This window comes from Zingiber officinale, chromosome 5B (assembly GCF_018446385.1).
Source record: "Zingiber officinale cultivar Zhangliang chromosome 5B, Zo_v1.1, whole genome shotgun sequence".
Lineage (NCBI taxonomy): Eukaryota > Viridiplantae > Streptophyta > Magnoliopsida > Zingiberales > Zingiberaceae > Zingiber > Zingiber officinale.
This window is the reverse complement of record NC_055995.1, coordinates 6,987,190-7,000,543: the sequence shown is the minus strand read 5'-3', so window position 1 is coordinate 7,000,543 and position 13,354 is coordinate 6,987,190. Positions and strand designations below refer to the sequence as shown.

The 13,354-nt window shown below is 43.6% G+C and overlaps 1 protein-coding gene across 1 annotated transcript; it reads right to left on the bottom strand.

Annotated features, from left to right (window-relative positions):
• Positions 1–8,419: 8,419 nt before the first annotated feature.
• Positions 8,420–9,502, bottom strand: LOC121986477 (subtilisin-like protease). The gene has a single exon (XM_042540444.1). It carries the CDS (start codon positions 9,500–9,502, stop codon positions 8,420–8,422), a length of 1,083 nt encoding a protein of 360 aa, XP_042396378.1.
• Positions 9,503–13,354: the final 3,852 nt, after the last annotated feature.

Sequence of the window (13,354 nt, the reverse complement as noted above, 5' to 3'; positions counted from 1 at the left end):
CAGCTTTGAATAGTGCCGGATGGATTGACAAATGATACGACCGATATAGGCAGTCGATCATAAAGTCAATGTTTTGGTTGACGTGTGATCCTAGTGAAAAACTGAGAAGATAATAGATTGAAAATATAGTTCTTTGGTTCCTTGGATGAAGATTTTTACTATTTTATAAATTCATGAGCGTGAGTGTCGGATTGAGAAGGTCCTTGGTGTTGATTTTCTAGCGCTTAAATCAATCCTCGATTCAGAAAAAAATAGTAAAACATTTAAAACAGTGAATGTATTGAATATTAAAGTATCATATACTTTCACATATGGCTGGAGATCCTTTTTTATAGTGTTACTATAACATTTATGTATGTATTTCAAAGCATATACATATTTTACAAAACATTTTAGAAAAGATAAGTTAAAAAGTGTCTCTACACCTTTCGTTAAACGGACACATAAATATCAAACATCAAAAATGAAAAGATTATTGGTGCAATTATCTTTAGGTCAAGGTTAACCAATTTGACTAAGCTCGAGTGGGTTCGAGCTTGAGTGTTGATGTTTGGATAATATGCTTGGAAAAGATCTGAAAGAGCTCAGGTAGGTCAAGGTTGATCGGATACTTAACAATATGTGAGAGGAAAGCTAAGTAAGGAGGTTGGAAATACTACTGGAGGTGCCTTTAAAAGGAATTAAAGGTGCCTCCGTGCCTCACTGTGGAAGGCGTCTTCCATGGTTGGAAGGTGCCTCCGATGAATAGTACGAAGGCGCCTTCAACCAGGCAGAAGTGAACGTTGGCGAGGATAAAACTTTATCCTCGCTTGCCTCGCTGGAGGCACCTTTCAGCCCTATGGAAGGCGCCTTCCAGCCACAGATAACTTTTCCCAGGGGCTATTAAAAGACCCCTGCACCTAGGAAATAGAAAATCAACTCTTGTTTTAATTTCCTAGTAATTTTCTAAGCTTTCAATGAGAGTAAGAGGCTTCTCCGCCTTCAACGAAAGAAATATTCTTTTAGTGCTTTCATTGGTCTTGGATTAACAACCACTTAAGTTGTAACTAAGTAAATCTGGTACCTCGTCTCTTAAGTTGTCATTTTCATTGATTATTATAGTTGCTTATAATTAGAGTTGAAAGAAGGGGAAAGGTTTGTTTTACTTTTTCAGGTTATTCACATCTCTCTCTTGTCGACCTTCAAGGGACCCAACAAGTGGTATCAGAGCCATGGTCCAAACCAGATGCCATGTGGGTGGCCTTGAACGAAGTTGAGGGTAGGCTCAGGGTAGGTCAGGGTGATCGTATACTTGCGGGGAGACCCAAAGCATGTCAAGGTGACCGAATGCTCGTAAGGAGGCCCGGAGTAGGTCAAGATGATCGGATTCAAATCCAGATGCTCGCCGGGAGGCCCAGACCATGAGAGTAATTGTAGTCTTTCATTTGAGGGGAGGATTGTTGGGGTTTAATCAAAATTTCACATTAGAAATATTTGGCAAAGATCATGGGTTGAAAGGATGTAGGATATCTCCATTGGCATGAGACCTTTTGGGGAGAGCACAAGAGCAAAGCCATGCGACCCTAGCCCAAATTGGACAATATCATGCCATTATGGAGATATGTGGGCATCCTTTACACAACAAGTGATATCAGAGCCCAACCGGCTCAGAAGGACTAACCTCCAACTGAAGCACCGTAATGATGGCCAGACCGATGATCTTCCCATCGAAGTTCGAGGGAGAATTTACGACTTGGAAGAAACGCATGGAGGTATTTTTCAAAATTGATTTTAAAATACTATTAATCATTAAATATGGTTTTGTAGTTCCCAAAGACTCCCAAGGAAATGAAAAGGAAGAGCATCAATGGACTAAGAAGGAGCAAGCATACTTCGGAGCGAACGGAAGAGCCGAGTTCCACCTACTCAGCGCACTCCCACCCCAGGAAGTAAATTGAATCAGAGATTACGAATCAGCGAAGGAACTTTGGGAGAAGTTCCTGGAGCTCTATGAAGGAACTTTTGAAGCAAAGCTCGCAAGACGGGACTTACTTTAGAACCAATTTACAAACCTCCGGATAGAAGAAGGCGAAACAGTCGCACATCTGCACTTGAGGATTAAAAAATTTATTACCAGACTAACAAATCTCGGAGAAAAGGTAATTAACCGAGGTTCACTAAGGTATGCTTTAAATGCACTTCCTAGGACATCTAAGTGAGCCTCTATAGTCGACTCATTTTATATATCTAAAGATCTCGAAATCAGTTCATTAGAAAATCTTTTTTCAATAGTTGAACTTCACGAATCTAGATGTGTAAAGACAAAAAGAGAACCTAGTCAGAACATTGCCATGAAGGCAAGAACCGATGATCTAGACTCTGAAGCGTCATTTGATGAAGACGAATTGGCTCTAATGGTAAGAAAATTTAGTAAATTTATTAAATCTAATAAATTTAATAAGTCACAGGCAAAGAAGTACTTTCGGAGCAAGAGAAAGGTCCGATGCTACAACTGACGGAGCAAAGCCGCGTGGAGGTAGAAGGCCCAATGGTCGTGAACTTCTTTTCTTGGAGAAGAAGCAATGACGATATCTGGGGAATAAGCATCGGCTAACTCTATGCTAGCAACCACGGTAAGATAGAGGATGCAAGCGTTATCCGGAATGATTGGGCATAAAGCATCTGTAGGTGGCTTTTCAAGTCTGTCGTCAAATCCTTGGGCTCGACCCTGGACAGGCTGTGGAAACTACCAAGCTGGAGTACAGTAGGGGCAGAGGGAATTTCCGGTGGAGCGGTGAAATGCATAGAGATCGGAAAGAACACCAATGGCGAAAGCACTTTGCTGGGCTGACACTGACACTAAGAGACGAAAGCTAGGGGGTCTGGAGGCGTGAAAGCAAGCTCACTTATAACTTGGCCGAATGACATGAGAGTTTGGATACTTAGCGCGAGAGCAGGCTTGCTTATAACTTGGTCGATTGGCTCAAGAGTCTGGAAGCGTGAAAGTAAGTTCACTTATAACTCAGCCGATCGACTCGAGAGTCTGGAGGCGTGAGAGAAAGCTCACTTTTAATTTGGCGAATGACACTAGAGTTTGGATACATAGCCCAAGAGCAAGCTCACTTATAATTCAGTTAAGCGCCACGAGAGTCTAGAAGCATGAGAGCATGCTCACTTATAACTTGGTTGATCGGCTCAAGAGTTTGGAGGCATGAGAGAAAGCTCACTTATAACTTGATCAAACGACATGAGAGTCTGGATACTTGCTCACGCATAACTCAGTCGATCGGTTTGACAGTCTAGAGTGAGAACAAGCTTACTTATAACTCGGCCGATCGACTCGAGAGTCTAGGACACTTGACTCAAGAGAAAACTCGCTTATAACTCAGCTAATCAGTTTGAGAGTCTGGAGGCGTGAGAGGAAGCTCACTTATAACTCGACTGAATGATACGGGAGTCTAGATACTTAGCGTGAGAGGAAACTCGCTTATAACTCGGTCGAATGACATGAGAGTCTGGGACACTTGTCGCGAGATATTTGCTCGCTTATAACTCAATCTATCGGTCGGAGAGTCTGGAAGCGTGAGAGCATGCTCACTTATAACTCGGTCGATCGGTTGGAGAGTCTGGATACTTAGTGCAAGAGGAAGCTTGCTTATAACCTAGCCGAACGGCTTGAGAGTCTGGAAGCGTGAGAGCATGCTCACTTATAATTTGGTCGATCGGCTCGAGGGTATGAAACACTTAGTAATTTCCCATTTAAAATTTTCTACATTCATAGAACAAATATTTTTACAACTTACATAAATTTAATTGTAAACTTACTACCCGGCCCAATAGGGCTGTTGATGGTTTACGCTCCATGGTAGGTCCAAATTCTTTCCATTTTCATCTTGCAGATAATAAGATCCCAAACTGAGCTTTTGTATCACTTTGTATGGCCCGCACCACTGCAGTTCTAGTTTCTTGACATCACCTATTGGCTCGATTCTTTTCCATACCAAATGGCCGAGCTGAAATGATCTTAGAATAACCCTTCTATTGTAGTTATACTTCATTCTTTGCCGATACGTCATTAACTGAATGACTGCTTTATCCTTGATTTCTTCGACTAGGTCCAACTCCATAAGACGCTGCTCAGAATTTTCTTCATCATATACTGTCTCTGATCGGATGCAACGTTGATCTCGACTGACATCCGCATCACCGCCTCTCCTCCATACACCAAGTGGGAATGGGTCAGGCCAGTGGCTTCTCGAGGCATGGTGTGACAAGTCAATAGCATGTTCAGTAGCTTGTCGACCCATCTTCCTCCAAGGTGGTCGAGCCGATCTGAGTCCTCTGATGATTTCTCTGTTGGTGACTTCCACTTGGCCATTGCTTTGAGGATAAACCACAGATGTGAAGGCCTGCAGGATGCCATATCTTACACACCACTCTTTAATCTTCCGTCTATGAAATTGTCTCCCATTGTCAAACACAAGCTTGTGAGCAATGCCGAATTGGCACAAAATATTTTGCCACAAGAATTTGATAACCATCTGCTCGGTTATCTTAGTAAGTGGCTCTACTTCCACCCACTTAGATGAATAGTCTACGGCTACAAGGAGAAATTTTCTCTGATTAGTCGCCATAGAAAAATGTCCAATAATATTCATGCCCCACTAGTCTAACCAGCAAGAGACAATGAAGGTCTTTAACTCTTCCTTAGGTCAATGCGGTATATTCTAGTATTTTGACACAATAAGTAAGTGGCTACTGTCCGAGCTGCATTCATTTGCAGGATTGGCCAAAAATATCTAGCCAATAAGATCTTTCGAGCCAGCGAATGACCGTCCGGATGACATCCGCAAGAACCTATGTGCACTTCTTATAGAATATATTGAACATCTTTCAATCTGATGCATTTAAGCAATGGCCTCAAGAAAGCTCTCTTGTATAGGTGATCCCCTATTAATGTAAAACACCTGAATCTCGTTTATATCAACCGAGCTTGTTCCCAGTCAGCCGATATGTGGCCCAATCGAAGAAACTAACTCAATCAAAGGTGTTCTCCAATCACTCGGTGTTTCTGCTTCAGCTGGTCTTTTGATGTGAACCACCAACAATATTTGCTCAACCGGCCTGCCCGATGTTAATGGCTCATAGAAATGGCTAACTTGGCCAGCTCATCCGTGATTTGATTGTCCACGCGGGGGATCTTATGCAAAGTTACCTCTTGGAATACTGCCTTTAACTTTTCGAAGGCCTTGGCGTATAATTTCAACCTGACATTATTTATTTCAAAGGCCCCTGAGAGTTGCTAAGCTATAAGTTGGGAGTTTGAATAAATAAAAACTTGTTCGGAACCCACCTGCTTGGTTGCTTGTAAATCAGCGATCAGAGCCTCATATTCTGCCTCATTATTCGTAGCCTGGTAGTCCAACCGAACGGACAATTGCATTCTGTCTTCGCACGATGATATTAAAAATATGCCTACTCCATTGCCGTGTCGAGTGGAAGATCCATCCATGTACCAGACACATGTGTCACCCAACATAAGTACAATCGACATGATTCCTCTGATAGTACACACCAGACACATGTGTACACACAACATAGATATAATCAATATGATTTCAACAATAGTACACACCAGACACGCATATACACACAACATGCAAATGGACAATTAACATGGTGACTCCTATAATACATACCAAACATGTGTACACCCAATAACATATGCATAATCAGTATGTTAGCTCAGTCAACAAAATATCCCCAACAGTACATAATCTACATGTATATACACAGTAGAGTATAGATATCTAAAGCCAAGACTATATATGAAATAACTAGACCATCTTTAAGGTCAAGCAGATAAGTATCAAGCAGGATAACAATGAACAAATTTAAAGTAAAGCAACCTAATCCATCAATCAAAATAACCCTAAACCCTAAACCCCCGAGAGATGGTGCATCGGATAGATGACTCAAACGTTGACTGAGAGAAGACTTTTAATCAAGAAAAGAGCAGTGAACTGGATCGAAAATCCTCTCTGTACACACTCAGGAAAGCAAACAAAATGTCAGCGCCAAAACTGGGGAAAGGGGTTCATAGCGAAGGCTCTCCGATGCTCGAGTCAGTGCAGTGTCCGAGTGGAAATTGGGAAGAATGAATAATAGATGTGTAGCAGAGCATAAAATGTATTGCGCGTGTGAGAGTACCTTGCTAACGGAGAGAACCCCCTTTATATACCACCTCTTATAACCTCCACAATTATAAGGTGGCAAAGAATGTCGGGTGTCAGTATTTGTTCGAGTAAAGGAAGACATACAATTGGGGAGGTGTACAGTCACTGTCCGAGGAATCTTCCGTTATGCATGTGCACCTTTTTGTAACGTACGACATTAATGAGGCGGTTAAGAGAATATTCTGTCGGTTGATGGAAGATGTGTGATTACCTTTGAAGAATGTTCCATTAAATGCCTTGTTGTAATAAACGAATATTATCTCTGACAAATGGTTATTATTTTCTGACAGGCGATTGTAATTCTCTAACAATGTTATCCCCTAAAGATTGTCTTGACCAGATATTTAACAGACCGGTTGTATAGTATATTGAAAGATCAATATACATGCAAAGTACCGAGTATAGTAAGGCCGCCCGGCCTCTAGGCTGTGCTACTATATATTGTGTAATACTGAAGACCTGATATTGAAGTAATATGAAGTAAAGTCCCCAAGCTCCGATCGATTCTATTATCGACCGTCCATATGATGGGATACCTACCTCTGACGGGGAGCTATCCCAAAAGATCTAATCGGTACTTTATCCGGTCGGATATGCGATGAGAGTTGATTGATCTGTCAAGCGTATAGATGGGAGATAGGAATACCTAGATGTGTAGACCCGCTCGACACTATGACTGACCGACTATTATGAAGGAGAGAGTAGTGGAGAGCTGCTTCTCATACTCAATCAGCTATATGCTTGCCTGAAATTATGCCCGACCGACTTCATGCTTGACCGACTCATGGGGGAACAGATATATATTAGGTATCGAATCCCAAGAGGAAAACACTAGGTCCCTCAGGTCGGGCCGACCCTTGGACCGGTCGGCCTGGGATTGGAGGCCTTGGCACTAGGTGAGGTGCAAAGGTCCTATCGAGAGTATCACGTTGGGTACCGCCTCTCTTTGACTTTGACTGTCACCTCACTTTCTCATATTATTGGATCGATGAGTTCGCTAGAGGAGGGGTGAATAGCGATTAAAAATTTCGACGTATAGAGTAGGCAGCGGAAAAACAAAACACAATGCTAACAAGGTCGTTTTACTTGGTTTGGAGCCTTTGTTGACTCCTACTCTAAGGCCCGCACTCGTTGAGTGCTTTCGTTGGCAATTACTAATAATTCGAAGTGTATTTACAAATGCAGTACAGGAATTTTAGTAAAGGAAAAGAAAACTGATAATAAGAGAATAATAAGAAAACCAAAGCTTGTCGGAGAGCCTTCGCAGCGTCGCAGGAGCACAAGAGAGCAGATTGTTTGTTGTTCTTTAGCTCCAACCTTTACCCTCCTTATATAGGAGGTTCGGGGTGCCTGGATCCTTTCCGGCGCCCTGAATATGACGTAGACGAGCCAACTAGGGATCTCCATGTGGCGAGGCGACGTTGAGGATAGATTTTTCATTTCGGGCGCCCGGATCCCTCCCGGGCGCCCGGACTCCATTTTCCAGTAGCTTCATTTTCCTGCAAGAAAATGTTAGTCCGAAGCATAAATGCAAAATATCCTGGAAAACATAGTGTTAGCACAATTTATAGATAAGTAGAATAGTAATTAGATTTCGTCTCCTTGAGACCGGAATCTAGTCACGATCTTGACTTAGGTATCCGAAATGGGTCTAAGTCGGATCGACGCCTAATGTTCCCTTCTTGGGACGTGTCTTCACAGTCACTCCCCTCCAGTGACTTACCTTCACTTACCTGCCAGACGTCCGGTTAGCCCTTCGATCCGTCTGAACTTCGTGCCAGCTATCCGATCAGCCCGTCGACCTAGCCGGACTTCGTGCCAAACGTCCGATCAGCCCATCGACCCATTTGGATTTCGTGCTAACTATCCGGTCAGTCCGTCGACCTATCTGTGCTTCATGCAAAACATTAGGTCAGCCCGTCGACCTGTTTGAGCTTCTCCTGCACACTCGGTCAGAGTGTTAGATAACAACGAAACTAACTTAACCTATTTTGTCATTCATCAAAATTTGAGTTAGACACCAACACATATTATATAGATATAGTAAAAAAAACACTTATAAAAATGTTAATTTATGATGTAAAAGGAAAATATTTATTTATTCGAGTCCCTAACACAATTAATTTATTCATACATTCTTCTTAATAACCAAGAATAATATATAATATTTGCAATGAAGAAGAGAAGCTCGAACTAGCGCTACATCAGAATGAGTACTCTAGGGCGGAGACGACAAATGGGCTGGTCACCACATATATACCATCATCGGAGGTCCAAGTCAACTTTCCCTCCACGAATAGATTACCAGAAGTGGGAGGTCCACCGGCGCTCCATTCCGCGCTCACGGTGAACGACTTCTTCTCGTTCAACTCTGTGAATGTCAGCGTCTTGGGGGTGATAGTAGCTGACACGGAAGTCTCCGATATGGTCAACGACACTGTGTAGCTCGATCTCGCCAGTCCAACATTTGTGATCATTCGGGTTACTTTGGCCGTCGCGCTGCCTTTGGGGGCTAGTAGAATCGATGGGTAGTTGAGCTCCTCTTCTAGCACACTCTTTGAGCAATCAACAACTTCGCGTGCTATATTTCTTGCGCCTTCTTCGCCAAATTTGCCGCAAATGTAGGAGACGTAGTCATTGTCGGTGATGTCGTAAATAAGAGCGGGATCAACAGCTTTGTTAGGGTTGATGTGTCCTGCGCCCTTGGTGAAATAGAGCGCCGGCTCAAGAAACTCGTTAGAGATGTCGGTGTCTGCCGTGGTCACGATCGCTGACCTGATAGCTGCCAGTGACCAAGTAGGATGTGCGGCCTTTAATAGCGCAACGACACCGCTACGGTGAGGTGTAGCCATGGATGTGCCAAATTCGATAAAATACTCCGGAGTGTCACCGGATGGAATATATGTCGTGAAGATGTTAAGGCCAGGACCAGAGATGTCTGGCTTGAGGATTCCTGGCGTTGCCTTAGATGGTCCCCGGGAGGAGAAGAAAGCCATGAGGGGGGAGGGGGATACACCGAGAACTGTCCCGTTGAAGACGATTGACGTGGAGGGGTCGGAAGCAGAGTTCAAGTATGATATGAGGTCAGAGCCTTCTTGGGTGGTGAGTACTACTAAAGGAAAGCCCATCTTCCTAATCAAGATGGTGACGCCCTCTGTCTTTAAGGAAATGGAGATCAACGCCCTAGCGCTGTGGGACTGGGCGAATGCCACCACATCTACAAGAAGGCCACGTTCGACCTCGCATACCCAGACGCTGCCCCTGTGGCTATCATCAGGAGGATCCATGTCGCAAGTCGACGACTTGGTGGAGTAGTACAGGGGAAGAGAGCTTTCAGGGAAGTTGCTAAGTTGGTCGAGAGACTCTCCGGGGGTCACCTTCCCATTGGGAAGCTTAACGGAGGCCCTCAAACTTCGGTCGACGCTGCTGGCCGCCACGGTGCCTCGTTGGAGAGGGTGTAGTATTTAGGCCCATCGTTGCTGCCAGCGCAGTTGACGAAGACGCCCTTCCTAGCCGCCGCGAATGAACCGATGGAGACAAGATCTTGGTCAGAGTTTGTTAGTTGATGGAAAAAATACATTCTAGATGTTATGCAGTGACAGTCTAAGAAATCTTTTTTCTACCCACAGATGTACCTCTTTTGCCGTTTATGGCTTGGGCCCTTTGATGAAATTGTTGAAGGTGGATGCTGTCATAGCTAACCTCCGCAGGAAGTGCCTAAGGAATATTCCCCGACAATCCTGATAAGTTGTTAAAATATTATTTGTTACTTGTCTGTTGAGTATGTTGTAGGATCGAAAAGAATTTAGATATCTCTACAATGACACGATATTGTCCACTTTGGACCTAAGTCCTCATGATTTTGCTCTTGAGTTCTACCCAAAAGGTGTAAAATATCAAAAAATGGCGAATAATGGTAAGGGAATTTTTCAGAATTTTTAGAAATTTTTTTGGAGCTCGTATGGCTTAGGTTACAGGGATAGAAATGGGGTCCGGAAAAGTCTGTTTGGACTACCCCATTTAAATGAGGAAAAGTTGAATTTAGTTATTTGTTTTTGTTTTCTTTTTTCCTTTTCCTTAATTTTTTTTTCTTTTTTCCCGTTTTCTTCCCCGCGAGCCCGTCCCTTGCCCAAAACCTCGCGATGCCTTCTCCTCCCGTGCCTTAACCGGCGCCGCGACCGTTCCTTCTTCTTCCTCACCCTCTGCCCCTCACGGCGACGACATCCTCTGCCCTAGGATCTCCACCGCTGCCTTTTCTCTGCCCTAGCCGACGCCACCACCGCCGATTCCCTTCCTCGCCTTCCCTCCCTCTCGGCGTCGAACACCTCTTCGGCTCTTCCACCCGACGACGCTAGGGAACAGAGAGAGGGCGACTGAGCATCTCCTCGTTCCCCATCGCGATCTTCTTCTTTCCCCTATTACGCCGATCAAGGGCGACTGGCATCGCGCCGATTCTATGAGAGCCATCGCCGGCCGATTTTCACCTTTCCTTCTTGCTTTACCGGTTGCCACAGCCGACCGCCATCATGCGCCTCCGATTACCGTCGCCGGCCACCAGGACCGAACCACCACAGATCACTGCCCTCTGTGCCCTAGTTTTGGTTGGATACCACGGGCTCAGTCGCAGCATTGACTTAGAATTCTGATAGTGGGCTGGTAGAAGAGCATTCCAGCCACTGTTGCTTGCTACTATCAGCGGAGGAGGTCAGGTAATGGTCTTGTTAACTACAACAGTGATGTAGATTTTGGTATGCTACTGTAAGGATTTTCAATTAGTGAGTTTTGGGAATTTGTTGTTCAATTGGCGGTGGACAGTGGTGTGAAGTTGCTGGATTCTGACCACCACAGTACTGAATGCTTGGTTGGTCCCTTGGTATCCATCTTTGATCCGATCAGTGTAAGGGTTTTCAACAAGTGAGTTTTTGTTTCATAGATTGGTATATATATTGATTTGGGTAGGGTTAATGTTATATGATTAGGGTTTTACCCTAAATTAGTCAAGAGGATTTTATTTAGCTATTTCATTTAGTTGTAGCTAAATAAAAATGTATATATATTGGTGATACAGGACTTTGACGTGAGACAAGTATCTCGACGTCGTATTTGGACCAGATTGGACTTTTCGATTGGAGGCGGGTACCTCTTGACTTATCTTTTATGATATTGTCATTTGGATATGCATAGTATTTTATAGCTACAAGCAATGATCATGTTTGCCTTTGGTATGTCACAGTTTGATACCCATAGCATGTTTTGTTTTGCCGCTTGTTATGTATCCATGTTTATACCTTGTGATTATTGCCATGAGTACCTTAGGTCCTAGAGTAAGTGACATACCATGATTTACTGAGTTTAGGACTAGATTCTGAATTTTTATTATCTGACATGTGTATCTATATTTTTATATCCTACCTGATCTGTGTACCTAGACCTTTTGCTTAGATCCATGTACATTGTTGGTACATATTTTATGGAGGTGGATATGTTCAGGACCTAGGTTATTATACCATAGAGGACCTGTATACCCTAGATCTGTGGATTTGACTTACTTGTATTAGGGTACACATTTTTATATATATATGTGGATTTGGTTCAGGATATTGTCATGCTTAGTTTCATGCATCATTCGCATGATTGCATGCTGCGTGATAGGTTGCTCCATTATTGCAGAGCATATCGCCAGTTTCATCACTATTCGGTGCTCCATTGGTCCGCTCATGGGTAGCGTGACGCAGCGTGGTAGCACATCAGTTTTGATCTGTTCGGTGCTCCGTGGTTCGCTCATGGGTAGTGTGACGCAGCGTGGTAGCACGTCAGGGATCCCTCCCCGTCATGGTGTACCGGGAGATGAGAGCATTGCGCTCCCCCATATATGATTTGGGGTAGGAGTATGTGTGTACTCCGACAGCATCCCGTCCACACGGTCACTCATCAGGAGTAGTGACGTCAGAGTGCACGGTTGTCACAGCCTACCCACTCAGTCTCACCATTATGTGTGAGATGGCTGACTGGCGTCAGGGGTGACCATGTCATTGGCACCATATGCATTTATTGCATTTATTTGCTTGTATTTACTATACTTATATGCTGTATTTTGGTGGATGCATTTGTTTGACATGCATACAGGAGGCATATTGTGTATCTGGTTTGACGACCCTTTTGTTCTGGATAGGAGTTCCTGGTGAGTACAGCTTCCTCAGTTACCTTTCAGTTTTGTATATTTCCTATATATGATTAGGTAGCTGTATTCCATGTTTATTGCTGTTAGATATATCTTACTAGACATGTCTATTGGTATTCGCTGAGTTGTTGAACTCACCCCCGTGAACACTATCTTTTTCAGGTACCAGGTTGTTTATGGTGTCGCTTGGAGTATCCTGCCTGCTGGTCCTATGTCACCTCAGAAGATCTGTCTTCGCTGTTGTCCATTTGTACTTTGGTATTTGTGTATCTAGCTTGTGTTTCGGTTTTGTTTCCGGAGTGGTGTTTTGTGGTGTGGTGTAAGCCTAGCCGGCTAGCATGTCATGTATTTTGGTTTTCTATCATTTTTCTGCTGTGTTTTGGATTTTTGTTCCAGCTGAGTGGGCTGATGATATAAACTGCGTGGATGACTTTGTGTTATATTTTTTATTACTGTTATTGTTCCGGCCGTGTTGGCCGAGGTATATGTGGCCCTGAGGGCTTTGTATAAATGTTTCAGATTGTCACCCGTACAGGGGAGGTGCTGCCGAAATTTCTTCAGACAAGGACTTCCTCGGGGCGTGACAATTTAGTGGTATCAGAGCAGGTATACGATACTTGCTGTGTGTTCTGGATTTTCGAGATTTATCTGATACCAATTTATTTGGTATCAGAGCTCGGCTTACGAGTCTTATTTTCCTGTGTTTCAGATTTCTTGTTTTGGTCTTCTCGATGTGACTTTTCGAGTTTTGGGACCTGGCAGCAGCAGGACATCTCCAAGCTATAGGAGGTATGTTGGTATACTGTTATCCTACCTTTTTGTAGTATATGCACCGTTGACTATTACAGTTTATGACATGTATTAGCATTCTTTATTAGTACCTGTCCAGTTGATATAACATATATTTTATGTGTTAGGTAAACCCCTGATCATGGTTGACGTTAATATAGATCGAGGA

What these genes read in the sequence shown, in the direction of transcription:
- LOC121986477 (XM_042540444.1), bottom strand. Translation starts at nt 9,502, where the DNA reads ATGGATCCTCCTGATGATAGCCACAGGGGCAGCGTCTGGGTATGCGAG.